General features: G+C 40.4%; 1 protein-coding gene across 1 annotated transcript in view; it reads right to left on the bottom strand.

Moving 5' to 3' along the window:
• Positions 1 to 2,069: 2,069 nt before the first annotated feature.
• The window catches only part of LOC122698212 (cyclin-Y-like protein 1), a 33,432-nt gene continuing 18,918 nt past the window's right edge, over positions 2,070 to 16,583 (bottom strand). The window contains exons 6-11 of the mRNA XM_043908887.1: positions 13,927 to 13,962; positions 11,733 to 11,784; positions 10,771 to 10,890; positions 6,734 to 6,900; positions 3,365 to 3,527; positions 2,070 to 2,240 (exon numbers count right to left, since the gene is read on the bottom strand). Coding sequence (XP_043764822.1) covers positions 2,124 to 2,240; positions 3,365 to 3,527; positions 6,734 to 6,900; positions 10,771 to 10,890; positions 11,733 to 11,784; positions 13,927 to 13,962 — 655 coding nt within the window. The 3' untranslated portion in view covers positions 2,070 to 2,123. The remainder of the gene's footprint in view (positions 2,241 to 3,364; positions 3,528 to 6,733; positions 6,901 to 10,770; positions 10,891 to 11,732; positions 11,785 to 13,926; positions 13,963 to 16,583) is intronic.

Genomic DNA, 16,583 nt, shown 5'->3' with positions numbered 1-16,583 from the left:
AAAGAACATAAGCCGAAGAAATAAATGCCTCTTAACTAAAGGCAACGGTCAAAGAAACTTTTGAATGGGTAGTCGGAAAATGCTTTCAGGCCTGCCTATCAGAGCGGATTGAGAACATTTGCGCTAAGCAAGCCGTGATGTTATGTGAGCAGTGACAAGATGCACAACAGCCACGTATTTTAATTAAAATAGAGTTTATTAGCTTTTCTTTTAATATAAACATGAGGAAGAAAAACCACACAAGTTGTAGCATTCTTTTCAAAATAAAACTGCAATCGATACTTGAATCTCCAAGCTGCATAAACAATATTTTTTGAGGTGGTAGACTGTAATATTTTATATCCATTATTTATCATTTATGTCTCTGTCCTTTAAAAATGATGGAACCTGTGGCACTCAATATAATGTGAAGCCTTGCTATAAAGAGAGAAAGTATTTCTAGCCCAGAAATGCTTTGTTTACAGGCAAAATTCCTAGGATTATGTTTGAGAAGGTAGGAGAAAGATTTTACATAGTTGAGAACACTTTTTTTTTTTTTAATGTTTCAAGTTTAGGTGACATCATTACCAATTTCCTAAAAGACTGATTACTGGACCTCCCTGTCTTTTAATGGGCTTCCTGGTGGCTAAGTGGTACCCTGTGTTTTAAAAAGCCTGAGGTAAGGGTTCCTAAGATTTATCTTTCCTCAAGTAACAACTTGAAGTGACACACCTACAGCCAGGTTAACACTCAGAACAGAAAAGCTGTTTCATGTCGCTTACTTTCCTGTCACTACTACTAGGGTCCAGTTCCTTTCAGTTTATTATGGAGAACTAATGCTATTGTTCATTATTCCTTTACCAAACCTACAAAAAAGAAACTTCCGTGTTCAAGCAGATCAACAGCCCAGCTAGGCAAAGGACTATTTTAAAAAGACGAGGCCAGGTCTATAAAGATACAAGATATCCTCCTGAAGTCTTTGTGCAATTTGAAGCTTTGATACTTGTAGAAATATAAATGCTACAAACTTACAAAACATCACCTGAGAGTTTACTTGAATTTCTTCTAAACTCATTTAGTTTTGTAAATTTTAAACATTAAGCTCTTAATTTTAATCTTTTGTTTCAGCCTATTGTTTGCCATCTTCAAGAGGGACTGAAACAAAAAATTCAAATTAAAAGCTTAACATCTAAGATTTACAAAACCAAATGAGTTTAGAAGAAATTCAAGTAAACTTTCAAGTGACATTTTGCGTCTGTAGCATTTATACTTCTGCGGCAGTGTCCTGGAGTGTCCAAGCACACTGTATTAAAGCTTAAAATTGCACCAAGACTTTTGGGACACCTTCTATTTCACTATCTGCTTATTCCTGGACTAACAGGTTGGCTAGAATTATGAAAATATCCTTTAATACAAGTATTTAACAAAGAGGAAAATCATCAGAAAATGAGAAGCACCATTAGAGTTAACAAGAAACGCAGCAGGGACCCAATAGAAGCAGGTAACAACATACTTTCTCTGCTTATGATCCCAAACATGCTAATATGCTAATAAGTAGTGCTTGCAAAAAAACTGAATGACAAGTGTTATTCAGCAGCTTTTTGGTTTAAACTGATTGCCAAAAATGACTAGCAGCTTCAATGAAATAGGGAGGAAGAATCCTTCAAACAGTCTGTTCCTAAGTGGCTTTATGAGTCGTCAGGAGTCCCGTGTTTGAACGGCAATACTGCACTGATTCTAAAGGAATATGCAGCAATATGGGCGAGAAAAATAGGAAAAAGTAGAAGTTATATAGTTAGTGTCTTTAAAGTCTAAAAATTTAAACTATTAAAAAAACCTCACATAGTTCACAGTTATCGGCCTACACAGTAAGCAAATATCTGTGGGTGGGTTGGGAGCTTTTAGCTTTGGAGTGGTTTTTGTAACTCTGTTTCCATTAAAAAGGACAGAAGAGTGTGTTGCCTTGACAAGGTCCAGTTTTTTCCTATGACCATAACCTTTGCTGTCTGCAAGTCTCTTGAATTCAGTGTCTTTCTTCTAGGTGAAAATACTAACTTTGCTGGTTTCTGAGCAGGAGAGGTGGGTATTTCTCCAGTCCTTGTTACGAGAGGTTCATGATGTTACAACCCCTCACCTCTCTCTGTTCATGAGAGGATGGCATTGGAGTGCTGAATACCAATGAAATTATCAGCGCTGAAAGACCTTCTCACAGCAACTCTGCCCAAGTCTTTGTATTTGTCTTCACACAGTCTGGAGATGGCCTAAGAAAGTCAATCAGATAGAACATAAGTATAATTGGGGGAAAAAAGTTCCAACCTTAAAGAAAGCAGCATTGATAAGCCACACATCTGCATTCATTTAGGTTGACAGTTGCTGCTACTTTGGATAGCTCATATCTACACTGCTGATTCCCTAAGATAATATTCTTCAAGGGCTATGATGAGATTGCTGGGGCAGGGAGGAACATATTTAAAAACTGGGTTCCCAAAATAGGCCCCATCTAACAGCAATATGATGTTACCTACATACTAGGTCCTTAAGCATAATGAACACACCTGAGCAAAATCAGTGTTTACCCAGCTATTCAACTTCTATTCAGTCTTCATTATTTACTACACACTAAGAAGATTTTAATGAGGTAGGTGTGTGTTGAAGGCAAGAAAGGTCTAGTGATGAAGGACTACAAGGTGCTATTTCACATGCATGTAAATTGTAGAAAAATGTCTTATTTCTAAAGTACCAAGGTACCAGAAAAAGTGTCAACTTTATATGTATTCATTTCAGTTGTAAATTTTGCTGTATACCCACCAGAAATCACAAACTACTTCAAATTACTCTTCAAATCACTACTACAAATTACTTCATCCCATGTATGTTACCACTTCCATTAAAAACCCACCTACTTTCTACATCCAGTTTCTGAACCCACATTATAATTTCCAAGTATAGGTCTCACAGGTTAGCCCCTGATGCTTCTGGTCTAATAAACTCATGGGGCTGAACTGTGATACACACAAACACACACTACAAGCTCAGGCAGTTAAGAGTGGTAAGTAATTATCAATGTACATATGATTAGGGATACAATTATAAGAAATTATTCCTGTATGGTTATATGTAAGTGTGGAGGTTCAAATGGAAAACCATGAAGAACAATTAAATCTGATTTAAAGTATTCTGAATTATGGTTACATAAGAGATATCTGTAATTTTTTTTAAAAAAAATAATGTGATATCTCTGTCTAACCCATAAAAGACACAGGGAATAAGATGCCAATGGGTTAATAAGCTCTTCAAACTGTTAGTCACTGCGTAGTGTAAGTCAGCCACAGATGCTGGCTTTGGTGGCTGACAGAAAACCCAGTTAGTGAATCCCCAGTCTTACCTCTAGGCTCTGTGCTCTTTCTTTGCTAAGAGGAGCAATTAGAAAACTCAGGTTGTTGTCATCTGCTAAGGAGCAAAGGTCAAAGTAGTATTTGGCATAAACACTGGCGGAAACATTAATATTAAACTGAAGGAGCTCCAGAAAGTGCCTTTCCATCTCATTCCTGGGGGAGGAGAAGACAAAACCAACATAGGACAATTTTAGTCAACTGGGCTATCTTCAGAAACCCCATTCTGTGCCACAACAGCTCTAAATACAGCTTGGAAACAAACAACGGCTCCCCAGCCGGATTAATACACTCATGTTCAAACAAGGGACAGCTCTTGGTGGTTCTTCCTGCGTCCTGGCACTTGGAGTTTGGGACAAGGAGGGGAGGTCACGGCCCTCTTATGCACCCATGCCGCTGACTCGGGGGCTCATTCTTCAGAGCTCCATCAGTGCAGCCGTGCATTCATGCTCCACGCTCACTCACACGGCCCCGCTATAGTCATCAGATGAAAGGAATGATGTATGCTGTTTATTAGCTCTGGAGAACTTGCAGACATTTTCACCGATAACAGGAAGGGGCTTATTGAAGTAGAGACACGCCAACAAAAGCAGTAGGCACATCACCACGGCAACAAATGGGGCCATGGAGAGCCACTGCTATTATCTCTGAGGGGAGAAGACTCTTGAGGCAACAAGGATTCATCTCAGATAAATAAATAAATAAGCTACACTCGATGCGAAAGGGAATCCCCTCCCCCCGCTCCAGTGCAGGGGACTGTGGCAAAGGGCAGAATGCAAGTTTCTGTTCCTCTTAATCCCAGTAGGACCAAAAGGTGTTCCTGGGACAGGATGGGATACACTTTTTAAGCTATGGGAGGCAGCAGGATTAAGGGGAGACGTCTTGGCTAGACTAAATGCACCTGAGCAATGACCCCGATGGAGCAGTTCCCCCTGTGCTCCGTCCGCCAGCCCTGACTAGGACAGAAGGTGCATAGGCACGCAGGGGGCAAATTCAATGAAGTGGGAAAGTAGGGTCGTGGGAGCAGGTCTTTCCTGTGGGACCATACACAGTCATTAGCTTGTCTAATGTTTAAGTAAATAAAATCAGAGTAAGTCTTACCACTTTCACAGCAATCACTTTAAAGAGTTAATTATATAAAAATGATAAATACCCAGACAAATGAAAGTGACTTATTTTTCAAAATATTTGTTTCCTGGTTTTAAAGTGTTAATATTTTATCCATTGGTAAGTCATCAAATGTTTGATGTTCTCCTGCGTGGAGAGCAGAGTGTGAGCAGAAATGAGGTTTCTCATTTGCTGAACTTTAAACCTAACTGAACCTACCTCCAAAATTAATTTCCTGTTCATATGGCCATAAGTCTATAGAAATGTAAATCAGATAATGTTTTGATAATCAGCTAATCAGGACTTAATTTACTACGGGAATAAATGCACTTCACTATCCCTTTTATATTCTCTTCCACTAATTGTGTGGAAATACAGTACTTCATAGGATTAACATGTCTATTAACAGAGCTTTACTTACTGAAAAAAAAGGCATTAGGACTACAGAATACGCTTCTGCGTTTTTTTTTTTAAATGACTAGATGACTGAAGAGCATGCCATTTATAGGTGCAGCAAATTTTCTGAACAGCAGCTGCTCAATATATTCAAACAAGATACATGGATGTTAGAAAACTTTTAAGGAAAAGCTGATAGATGCCAATTTTTCAATTTAGACTCAAAATGAGACCATTACAAATAGCAGCCAACAGCAGGGGGATGAGACAAATGTGACTTGAACACTTGGCTGTAATGCTTTCCAGTTTCCAAAGATCATAAACAAAAGCAACCTATTACGAACATAGCTCCTGGTGATTCTGTTGTACACAGAAAAGGGCTGTTTACAATTAGCTTCTTCCTGTAGCTAGACACTGCCATCAGTGCTATTGGGCTCACATCTGTGAACATCCACACACTTCCCTGCATGTTCTCTGATGCTGTAACTGGACCCAGAGCCCCCGTCAGCTTAGCTGCAGGTTCTGAGAAAATTTCAGCTGCCATCATGGCAGACCTCGTGTTTATGATTACACATTTTCCTTCCTTCAAGGAACCAGTTTAAAGATGGATGATAGTGGTGCTCAACGTCACCTTAGTTTCTACAAATTCCAAAAGTACTTCTACTTATCTCGAATTATCTGCCGTAACACTAAGGTGGCTACCAGCAATATCACCATGACACTTTTTATCATCAAAGTGGACATTTTCACCAAAAGCCACTTTGACAGCTACCAACAATCACTGGTCCCTTCTCTTAGTCACAAGCTTCTTTGCTTCAGTTGTAAATATGCACTTTGGTAAATCTGAATTAAGAGTCAGGGGCAAAGGGAACAAAAACAAACTCTTGCCACTGCCCGCCATGACCCTGATCGTCCTCTGCTCTTCACTGTAATAAAGAGGAGCCCCTTTACGTTTTCCTATGCCACCCACAAGGACATTTTTGCTGTCAAGTGAGCACTTCTAGAGTCTGCTGCAAATACCTCTCTGGTTCCTGCTGCCTCCCACCCTCGGGGCCCTTCCCTGCAGCCAGACAGCAAGCCTGATGTTTCACGCCCATGGGAGCATGCCATCTGTGAGGAACCCCCCAAGTTAACTCGAGGCCCCACCAAGTACCACTGTGATTGCTGAGTGCCCCGGGTGAGGCCCCACTGACACTTCCTGGGCTACCTGAGACAAAGGAGTTTCCTAACTCAGCAGACCTACTTCTAAACATGGGGAACACTCCTGACAGTGGAGGAGACAGAACACAGAGATCTGAAACCTTTCTATTTGGTCATCTGTACATCACGGTTTCCGTAACAACAGAACCTTAGAGACAACCTCAGATTACAAAAGAAGAAAAGACCTGCAAAAACAAACATACAATGTGTGACTCAAGTTGAAGTTATAACCTCAGTAGTCTGGAGGTGCTAAGACCTCAGCAGTGACCACTTAACTTCCAAGGCCAGACATGTGTCTCTTAAAAACAGACTGGACCTGGTAGACAGCTTTAAGAAAGACGTGAAGTTATTTACTGCATCATGTTGTTCTGGTAGTGAGCTTGTAAAATGGCAAAAACCACCAGAAAAGTAATTTCAATTTATCAAGCAGAATATTACAACAGTAACACACCAAGATTTAACTAATTAATGATGGAAAATACAAATGGTTATACTACAGCTAGACAGAAAGAAGTCTAATTTTATATTTATACCTAATTCAGCTCTCTGCGCAATGTAACCTTTCTTAAAATGTAACATTTCTTAAGCTGTAAACTTTATGGGAGCAAATAAGGTATTGGAAAATGGTTAGACAGTTCACCGTAACCTTACAAACTCACATGTCCTCAACTGTAATGTCCTTTAGGATCTGGCAGTAGTCCACATTCCAAACAGCCTGATCGTCCCAAACCTTGGAGGCAAGAAAAATGGCTCCCAAAACAATTCTTTTCCAGTTAGTGGGGCAAATGTCGATCTCAGCATAAGTTAAAAGCCTTTCTAAGTAAACCTGCAAAAGTAGAGGACTGACCTTTGATTTTAGTTCAGTTTAAGGGCCGTGATAGAACTGTTAGGAATGATAGGTTTCATCTGTATTTAACATGTCTTTTATTTTTTGGTTCTACAGAGACTTTTGCTCGGCCAGCCAAGGCCAAAGGCCGGGTCACAGTTGTAAGGCAAATATTTCTCAGTCTGGTATTTCTACTCTGCCCATGTGAATTTCCAACCCAATTTTGGTCGCAGGAATGAAAGGACATCTCAGCATTCTAAAGACAGGCATTGTGTTATTACCTTCCCACTTGTAAAAGGCAGCACGTATAGCCCAGCATCGATGCAACCGTTCAGTAAATGCTTGAGTGCCTACCGTGTGCAATGTACCTACCATACTGGTGGTGGGTACGTGGCAATTTTACATAAAGCTTGAGTATGTGAAACTCTGGTAAGACTGAGCAGTTCTTTATCTTCTCTTCAGAGGGTGAACGTGAAGATAATAACTGGTGGTTAAGGAGCCTCCCAGGTCCAGGAGCCTCCCTGCTGCGCCACGCACGACAGGCAGCACGGAGCAGCTGTGCTCTACACTCAGTGCCTCTTCAGGGGAGAGTCACGCACAAGAGCTCTTTGTTCACACCCCGATTTTTCACATCTCCATTATTTCATAACTCATGGGTCTTACATATTCTGCAACTTAGTCAATTTGTTTGGTTCTAAGGTGGTTAAGAGCTGCCGGTGTCTGAATCCCTGGGGCTCCTCTAAATCTGCCAGGTAGTTTGTGGGATGACTTCATGGCTTCTTTTATATGTGTCAAATGGCTATTCTATAAAGAACCAGACCAAGTTAACAGCTGAGTAAAGATTAAAGACATAAGTTGTGATGGTGTTACCGCTGCAGAAGAAAATATATGCCATTTGACAAAAAGAAAAATGTCCCGTTATCAGACTGACAGCTCCGATCTGCCCAAGCTCTCCAAACTCAACTGTGTTTCAAACACGATTACTGAGATTATATACCCTTAGTGAACTTCTGCCCCCCACTCCCCAGAGAACTCCGCATGCGCCAGTCCTAAGAACGAGTCTCCCGCAGGGTCCGCCCCTCTGCTGTATTATGGCACTGACAGAGGCAGTTCAACCTCAGGGGCAGTCCCTCAGCTTCCTCTCAGCTTCACTAAAGGCAAACCTGGTCTCATTTACACCACTTGCCCTCCTGTCTCAGTGGAAGTGACATCTCTTTCTTTTCCCTGAAGCTAACTCTTCTATGAACGAAGTCAGTCCCACCTCTCATTTCTGCAGAACACTGTTCCCACAATTCATCTCTTCTTGAACAACCCCCCCTTCTCTGTCAGAGATTTTCTCCAATGTTCTCTTACATGTTCTCAGCCCATCCGTCACCACCCCTTAGAACACTTCCTTCAGGAAATGTTCTGACACTGGCTCCTCATGACCCATCCTCTCCTTAGCCCATTTAGTCTGCCCCTGGCCGCCACTGCCCCGCTGAAACTACTGAGGCATGGTCACTGCTGCCTTCATGACAAACAGCCAGCACTCTTCATCACAGCGCCCCACTCCCCAGGCCTGCCCTCAGAGCTGAGAGACACTGCCACACGCCTGGCTGCCGGGACCAAAGACCTCCACTTGAGTTATCTCACTACCATCTGTCGGGAATTCTTATCTCCACTTTCACTGGTCACCTGCCGGCTCTGCTCTTCTGTCCGTCACTTCTGGCTTCTACCACTGCCATTGCCTCCTAACTTCTCTGCTTCCACTGACCGCCAACCACAGTCTGTTCTCCCCAGAGCAGCCAGGAGAGCCTCTCAGATTAAGTGTGCTTCACGGGCCTGCTCAACATCTGCCAGGGCTCTCCCATCAAACAGGTCACTTCTGTGGCCTGCTAGTTACGAGGCCCTGTGTGAGATGCCATCGTCCTTCTGTGCCCTCATCGCCTGTGCCTTCCCTCATTCCCTCTCTGATCACAGGGGCGCCCTGCTGACCCCTCAGCACAGAACCCGCTCCTGTCTGTGCCTCGTGCTCTGCCCCCTGCCTGTGCTATCAGGCCCCTTGTCTTCCTCAGTCCAGCCAGGTCCTGGTTCAGATCTCACCTCTGTAAAGAGGCTCTTCCTGGTCTTTCTAGCGTGCATGCGTTAAGTCGCTCAGTCGTGTCTGACTCTGTGACCCCGTGGACCCGTCTGGCTCCTCTGTCCATGGGGAATTCTCCAGGCAAGAATACTGCAGTGGGTTGCCACTCCCTTCTCCAGGGGATCTTCCCAAACCAGGGATGGAACCCAGGTCTCCTGCACTGCAGGCAGACTGCTTCCTGTCTCAGCCACCGGGGAAGCCCCTCTAATCTCTCCATCCCTTTAACCTTGCTTTCTCTTTCTAGCTTTCACTACTACTTCAAACAGTCATCTTTTTTAAAATACTCATTTTAAAAAGTCTTACACTCTGTGGTACACCCGATACTTACACACACTGTAAATGAACCATACTCCATAAAAACTAGAGAAAAACAAAAGCCTTATGTCTGCTATACTTACCTCAGAAAGGCAAGAACTCTCCTCTATGCCCAGCACTTAGAACCGTGACACGGGCAGGCATTTGGTGCCTATGTATGCCCTAAGGAACTCCTTGGCAGCACTCAGCACGTGCACCATGCTCTCCTTCTTCAAGCTCTCCTGGCAGCTCTTCTGATTCTCTCCTGGGTTTCCTACCACTCCGAGTGGCCACTCCTCTGGGGATGTGTCCTGTAAGTGCTGACAGTCCCCACAGATCTATCTTCTCCTCAACTTTTATTTAACGTACTCTCTCTGCATTTGAACAGCTACACGTAATTCCCTGCCTCTTGCTCAGCTTCAGGCTCCAATCCCATACAGTCAAATGACTGCTAGACACTGTCACTCTGCTGTCTCACAGGTCCATCGGGCTTAACTTGTCTACAAAGAAATGCCCCTCTTCCAACCCACATACCCTCTCCTGCCTGCATTTCCCAGCTCTCCACGTGCCAGCGCCACTCCCGCCTCTCTCAAGCACATGCTAACTGAGCACTGTAACTGGCTTGCAGCTCCAAGAAAAGGCCTGCGTCTGACCCGGGGCCCACTGAGGGGAAGCCTCCTCTCCTACACTCTGCCTGCAGGGGCGTAGGCAGCAGTGACGCAGGCCCTCCCTTCAGACCATGCAGCTGACCTTCCCCTATAGGTTTGCTATAGGGAGGAGTTAGGCAATCCCAACTACCTCTCAGCTGAATATGATGTATTATTCAAATGATAAAATCTTACCATAGGAATTCAGTATGGATGACAGAAAGGTCCTCACATAGCTGGAGCTCGGCAGGCTAACTTGAGTAAAGCCTTTACACCACTGCTGACACCCCAGTCCTGGGTACCTTCACACGCAGGCACCAGGGGACAGTAGAGATGGTTAACACTGTCGTCCAAGGTCAGGGAGGTGAAGGCAGTCGGTCTCAATCAAGACACACATCACAACTGCCTAGGCAACACAGCCTGAGACTCAGAAACACACTGAATCTACACCTGCCGTGGGCCAGGAAGCTCAGTGATCGCCTCCATCCTACCACCCAGCACACTTTGCCGGTGTGCACCTGTGTGCCCTGTGTGTGCATGCATCCTGAGGTGTGGAAGGAGAAACCAGAAGTCTCTCCTGCTGCCTTTAACATCAACTGTTTTGTGATGAGAAAAGCAATGGCAACATTTTAAATCATGATGATTACTAAAGCTCAAATCTGTATGTTTTAATTCTTTTTGATACATTTCTCTTTAATAAAGTTCTGATGATCATTTCAGGAACCTACTTTCATTTGAAAAACAGGCCCATACCTTCTGTACAAGAAACAAATTTCTAGAGATGCTTCTATTAAGAGAAAAATATATTACCAAAGTCACTATTGCACATTCAGCAGTCAGCTGGGCGGCACTGAAAAGAGTATGAACAAATCTGTAAATGAATTTGTGTTCAGGATCATGCTTAAAGTACTCCTCCGGAACCCTTTCTCGCTGAAAGAAGAAAAAACACAATGTTAAGTATCCACTGAAGAAAAATACTTAAAAGTACCCTCAAGATAGCAATCTTCACACGTGGGCCCACGTGCTACTTAAAATAATTTTGACTAGGTGACATATCTTGTAGTCTTTTAAATATAAACAATTGGATCCTAAAGTACCATAGTGATTCAATACTCACTACCATTCATTAAAGAAAAATGCAAGCACAACCTCAGAAAATGTATTTTCACCTTCTTCCCCAAAGAATTCTAACCAAATGCAAACTATTTTTCGGCTCAAAGTCTTGCTGATCATTGTACGTCATCAGACTTTTCTGCAGTCAACTATGAAAACACCTTTCCAGTGTCCTGTAACCAGAGGCTCTAAGAGTGTGCTCTCTTACACAGCGGTCACCAGTCACATGTGTCTACTGAGCACCTGAAGAAGTGAGTTTTTAAACCCTGTCATTTTAATTAGTTTACAATTTAAACAGTTTTTAAATTTTCTCCTTAGAGGTCTTACATGTGTTAGGAAATGTTTATATTGTGTGATGCTATGGAAAATCATCCTGTAAAAAGCTACATTTTCTGTTACTTGGGTATGTTTACTTACCTGCTCTTTCGTCATACAAAGCGTAACTTGGTTCTTATCAGTCACACCCCTGACACAACATGCTTTTGGTAAAATTACTTGACATAATATGGGGTGGGGGAAGAAGACTTAAAGGAAGACAATCTTGGCTTTGAGCTGGAGAAAATAATTTTCTTCTAGTAATTAATTTCAAAGCAAATCAGCATGAAATAAACACAACTGTAATAAAAGAAAAATACACCTTCAATAAAAGTGACACTTACTGTGAGTGGATGTGATCTCTCATCAAAAATGTCCAAGGACCTATTGGCATCTCTATAGAATAAGAATGTATATTTTAAAAATTAATTCAGGAGTTACTAGCTTAGTAAAATATCTGCTAAAAGTAGAGAGAGGAGTAGAGGAAGCTTAACCTTAATAAAGCAAACAGTTTTACATATTCTCCTGGATTCTGCCCTTAGAAAGGTTTTCTGACCTATTTTATACTCAGCACACCAAGTTGCATGAAATCTCTTCTACAACCAGCCAGAGCTGCCTTTACCCACACAGACCCCTTCTAACAGGCAATGTTTGTAGACCAATACATTTCCATTTCACTAACCTCACAATGGAATATACAAGAACATTTTATAAAGTGGTAGTAGTGGGCAATAAAGTCTTCTAACTTCAATGAATGTAAATATGAGATTCATGATTTTTTCTTGTTTCCACCCTCTTTTGTTCTTCATATTATATTCTTATTGTTTATTTCTTCTTGTCTCTTTTAAATAGTTTGAGTTAAAAATTTTAATTGTCTTTTAAGAGAGACCAGGCTTTTTCTTTTAAATTCCACCACACTACTACACTGTGCCCATTTAAACAGCAGTTCTGCAAATGTGGTCTATAGGCCTCTGGGAATCTCCCCTGGCCCCTCTTCAGAAATCCTGTAAGTCCAAGAGGTCAAAACTTTTTTTTATAAGAATACCAAGACATCACCTGCCTCTACACTGTTTGACACTTAACTATGATTGTATAAAAGCAAAAGTGGGTAAAAATTGCTCATTTCTGAGTGTGAATCAAGGCAGTGGTATGAAACTAAATTAGAAGTCATTCACTTATTCCTGGCCAAATGAATGTAAAAAATCTGCTTCACTTAAGAACATCCATGATGAAAGAGTAAAAATTAAGTGTTCTTAAACCTTTACTCTTCTTCTTCATATTCTGAGTAAGCGGAAAGTATGCATTAAGCACTTGTATGTACTGAAATATGGCTGTGCTAAGGAAGAGCACTTGTAACTTACTGGTAACCAAGTCACTTTTTTCCCCCTAGAACATCATATTTAAACCACTTTTTTCATGAAACACCAATTGACAGTCATTTTTTCAAAAATGAACAAAGTGAGCCTGTCACTTCAAAGAAAACTCTAAACTATTTGTTGCCAATGATAAAATTCAAACCATCAAGCTAAAAATATTAGGATTTTTGGAAAATTTGTACCTTCCAGTGTGTTATTTATGGTGAGCTTGATTTATCAATACTTAAAGACTTTTCCGATAAGACTGGTAGTGATACTAACAAGAGTGAGTTTTTGACACTGTCTGAAGACATGTGAACCAATACTTTGCAAATGACAATGTATAATATTATAAAATCATGTACAGATAAAAAGATCCACTCAGTATGCATGACAGATCAATGGGCATTAATTTAACATAGTATCTACCTCAAGTTCACTGATAATGACTTGGAACTCCATCTTAACTAATTTAATAAACTGGCACATGTGGATTTTGGGGACAGTATCAAAGAATATGTCAAATTATCTCAAGGCTTTAAAAATTCACCTCTTCCCAACTATATGTCTGCATGTAGCTGGATCTTCATATTGCTTCTTCAAAGCAAATGACTGAAGACAATGTTGACATGAGAATCAACTGTCTCCTATTAATGAGATACTATACTCTCCACTATTTTGTTGTGGAAAATGGTTATTTTTCATTAAAAAAATGACTTATGTTCAACACTGGGGTCCCCAGTCAGATGGTGATCTCATCCCTCAGGAGACAGTTTTCCTGTCCTAATGTGGAGAGAAGCACAACACCTTACTTGCACCTACAGAGCAGAGGCTGGGGTGCTGCTAAATACTCTGCGACACACAGGGTGGCACCCCACATCAAAGCCTCATCCAGCTCAAAACTTCAGCAGTGCTAAGGAAAGCCTGTTTTAACATACAGTGGATTTAATTTTTTAAATTTTTAAATTTCAATTTCTAATACAGTAAATATCCATATAAACCACATAAAACTTAAAAGAATTAAGAGTCCCAAAATAAAACTAAATGATTCACTTCAATACTGTAATGAAAGCACTCTAACAGTAAAAGCTTACTCTAATACTGTCTATTATTATTAACACTAAACTTGATACTGTGTAAATTAATTAGCTGGAATAACAAGACAGGTTTTAAAAGAGCTCACCTGTCCTTTATGTGGTAATATATTGCTAAGATCACACTGTGGAGGAAAAAAAAATATTGTAATAATTGGTTTTTATCACATTAGGCCTGAAGACATTTTAAAGGGTTGGCAGAGAGGTAAGACCATCCAGATGCCCAATGGCCCCCACACCCCCTAATTCAGAGCAGTACCCATAGGTGGTATCCCCCATGTTTTAGGTTCTTTGGCTTTTAGCAAAATTAGGAGACCCAAAATATAGATGTGCTCTTAGAAGACATGTCTGGGTTGATTATTATAATATATAAATTATTATATATTTCCCCGGTCATTTGTCCTTCTATGCACAGAATCTTTCATCCCATACAAGTTACATCATCTATCCACATGGTTAAATTTAAGCCATACAGATTTTGTGTGTGTGGCGTTTTGTTAGGCACTGCATTTCAGTTGATTCAGTTCGGTATTCCCCCTAACACATCTATTTTCCATTATTTCTCTAAAAGTAAGTAATACAAGTGCTCCATATCAAATAAAATGGATTTAAAATCACTTTCACACATAATTATTAGAAAATTTAATAGCAAAATTTTATAGTCACAAAATTGATGATAGGCCTAGTTATCCTGAAATAAGCACTGCTAATAAGGCAGCACAATACAACACAGTACACTATTAATGACAGGTATTTCCACATTATTTTAAATAAAGTATTAACTAGCCAACAGGTACAAGTCCTCAGATAGTTTTTACATTACTATAGCCCTAAGTTATTAACAGATGCTGTGTATTAGGCAATTAAGGGGTTCTCTGGTTAAGTTATTTGCTTCCCTTTGTTCTCAGTATCTAAAATGAAACTCAAAATAATAGAGAGAAGGCAAATCTGAATTTTGTAACTCGTCTATAGAATCTTAGCATTTGCAGAAAGGCCTGTAACACTGTTAGCATCAAAGATGGATACTTCTATAGTGCTTCAAAGTTTCTTCAAATTGATTTTAAAGTCACAGAATTAAAAGTTACATGATAAAAAGGGCAACTGAACCTAATATGATACTTAACCCATTTTACAAATAAGAGAATCAAGGCTTAAAATTGACTTACTCAAGGTCCCACCAATTATCAGAAGTAGTTCTCTTTCTCCTACCCTCAAAGCAGAGAGTGGTTCCCAAGGTCAGCTGCACACTGGATTACCCGGGACGCTTTAAGCACTGCCTGGCTTCTGCTTCAAAATGTTCTGATTTAACTGCATTAGGTACGACCTGGGCAACAGGATTGTATTTAAAGCTCCCCGGGTGACTGCAACGTGCAGCCAAGTCTAGGAATGAATGAGTCAGCGTTAAGATCAGAATCTCTCAGGATGCTTTTGTCTATGAAATCATGCCTCACACATCATTCCTCAGCTTGTCAAAAGGGGTGTGTGTGTGAGAGAAAGAGACACAGAGACAGAGAGACGGAAAGACCCACAGACTGTGTCTTGAGGGCAGGGAGGAAAGGTGGAATTCATGTATGTGTTCAGAGACATACATCTTGAAAAAGTTGCATAAGTGATTCTAATAAGGCTCACCTACCCCAAATGAAAACTAATCCCATCGTATTTTTCAAAATCATTCCTAAAAGCCAATACGCCCTATTAATTTTCTCAGTAAACCTTTATTTCATCAATAATGAATGTGGTCATTTTTAAAACTTAATGAGAAAAAAATTTACTGTATTTCCAAACACTAAGACTAGGTTGAGAATAAAAAGCATGAAACCTACTTGTCTGAGCAAGGTTAATCTTTAAAACTACTTCTGAATTATATACTGAAACATCAGGTTCTTTTGAATTCAAAAGAAGCTGTGAGTCTAGCCACAGTGAGAGTAGTTTTTAACCCACAGATTTAGAGTCTTGGCTGAATAAAAACATTCAGTGATTACGAGAGAAGTGCCAAAACTCAGGACTTTAAAGAGCAATGGGGCTCAGTTTTTGTTGAAATACGATATGACCGAAACGAATATTATATGAAAGTTACATTATTATGATTGTGAACTGGTTGTTTTTAATTAAAGTTAGAAGTTACTGATCATTTAAATAGCTAAAAAATAAAAAGCCTTGCACATTAAAAATTAAATTTATAAGCTAATTATATTTTTAAGACAGAAAAGTAAAATTAATGATAAGGATACTAATATTTTCAAGTAGCCTTTCCCAAACTGTTCTGGAAAGCCAACATTCATATGCTAAGAAGACATTAGTTAATGTTCCATGGACAACCCCAAGGGAGGTAGGAAGGTCTGCATCCTGTTTGGTTTTTAATTCTCTCTCTTAAATAAACTTGAACATTCCCATGATTAGGGCATTTTGAACTGTGCATCTCCAATTGTGGACTAGGGGCGTCCAGAAGTTGAGGAATAGTTTTCGTCATCATAACACTGTTCGTGTCTTCTTAAGTATAAGCCTGGCCACAGCCTTGTTTCTGAAACTTCATCTCTTTTTTTGTTCTCTGCTTTGATTGATACAGTGTGTTAGAGATACACATATACAAACAAAAATTAAAAAAAAACAAAAACAAAAATTAAATGTGTCTATTAAGTTAAAATCTCAGTTGAACAAATTTCATCTATGGAGAAATTAAGCTTGAGAGTATGCCCCTTAAAACGGTTTTGATATATTTTCCCCCTTTGGGGGAGAGGAAGGAGAA

Source organism: Cervus elaphus, chromosome 8 (genome assembly GCF_910594005.1).
Source record: "Cervus elaphus chromosome 8, mCerEla1.1, whole genome shotgun sequence".
In the NCBI taxonomy this organism is placed as follows: domain Eukaryota; kingdom Metazoa; phylum Chordata; class Mammalia; order Artiodactyla; family Cervidae; genus Cervus; species Cervus elaphus.
This window is presented reverse-complemented; position numbering and strand designations above follow the sequence as displayed.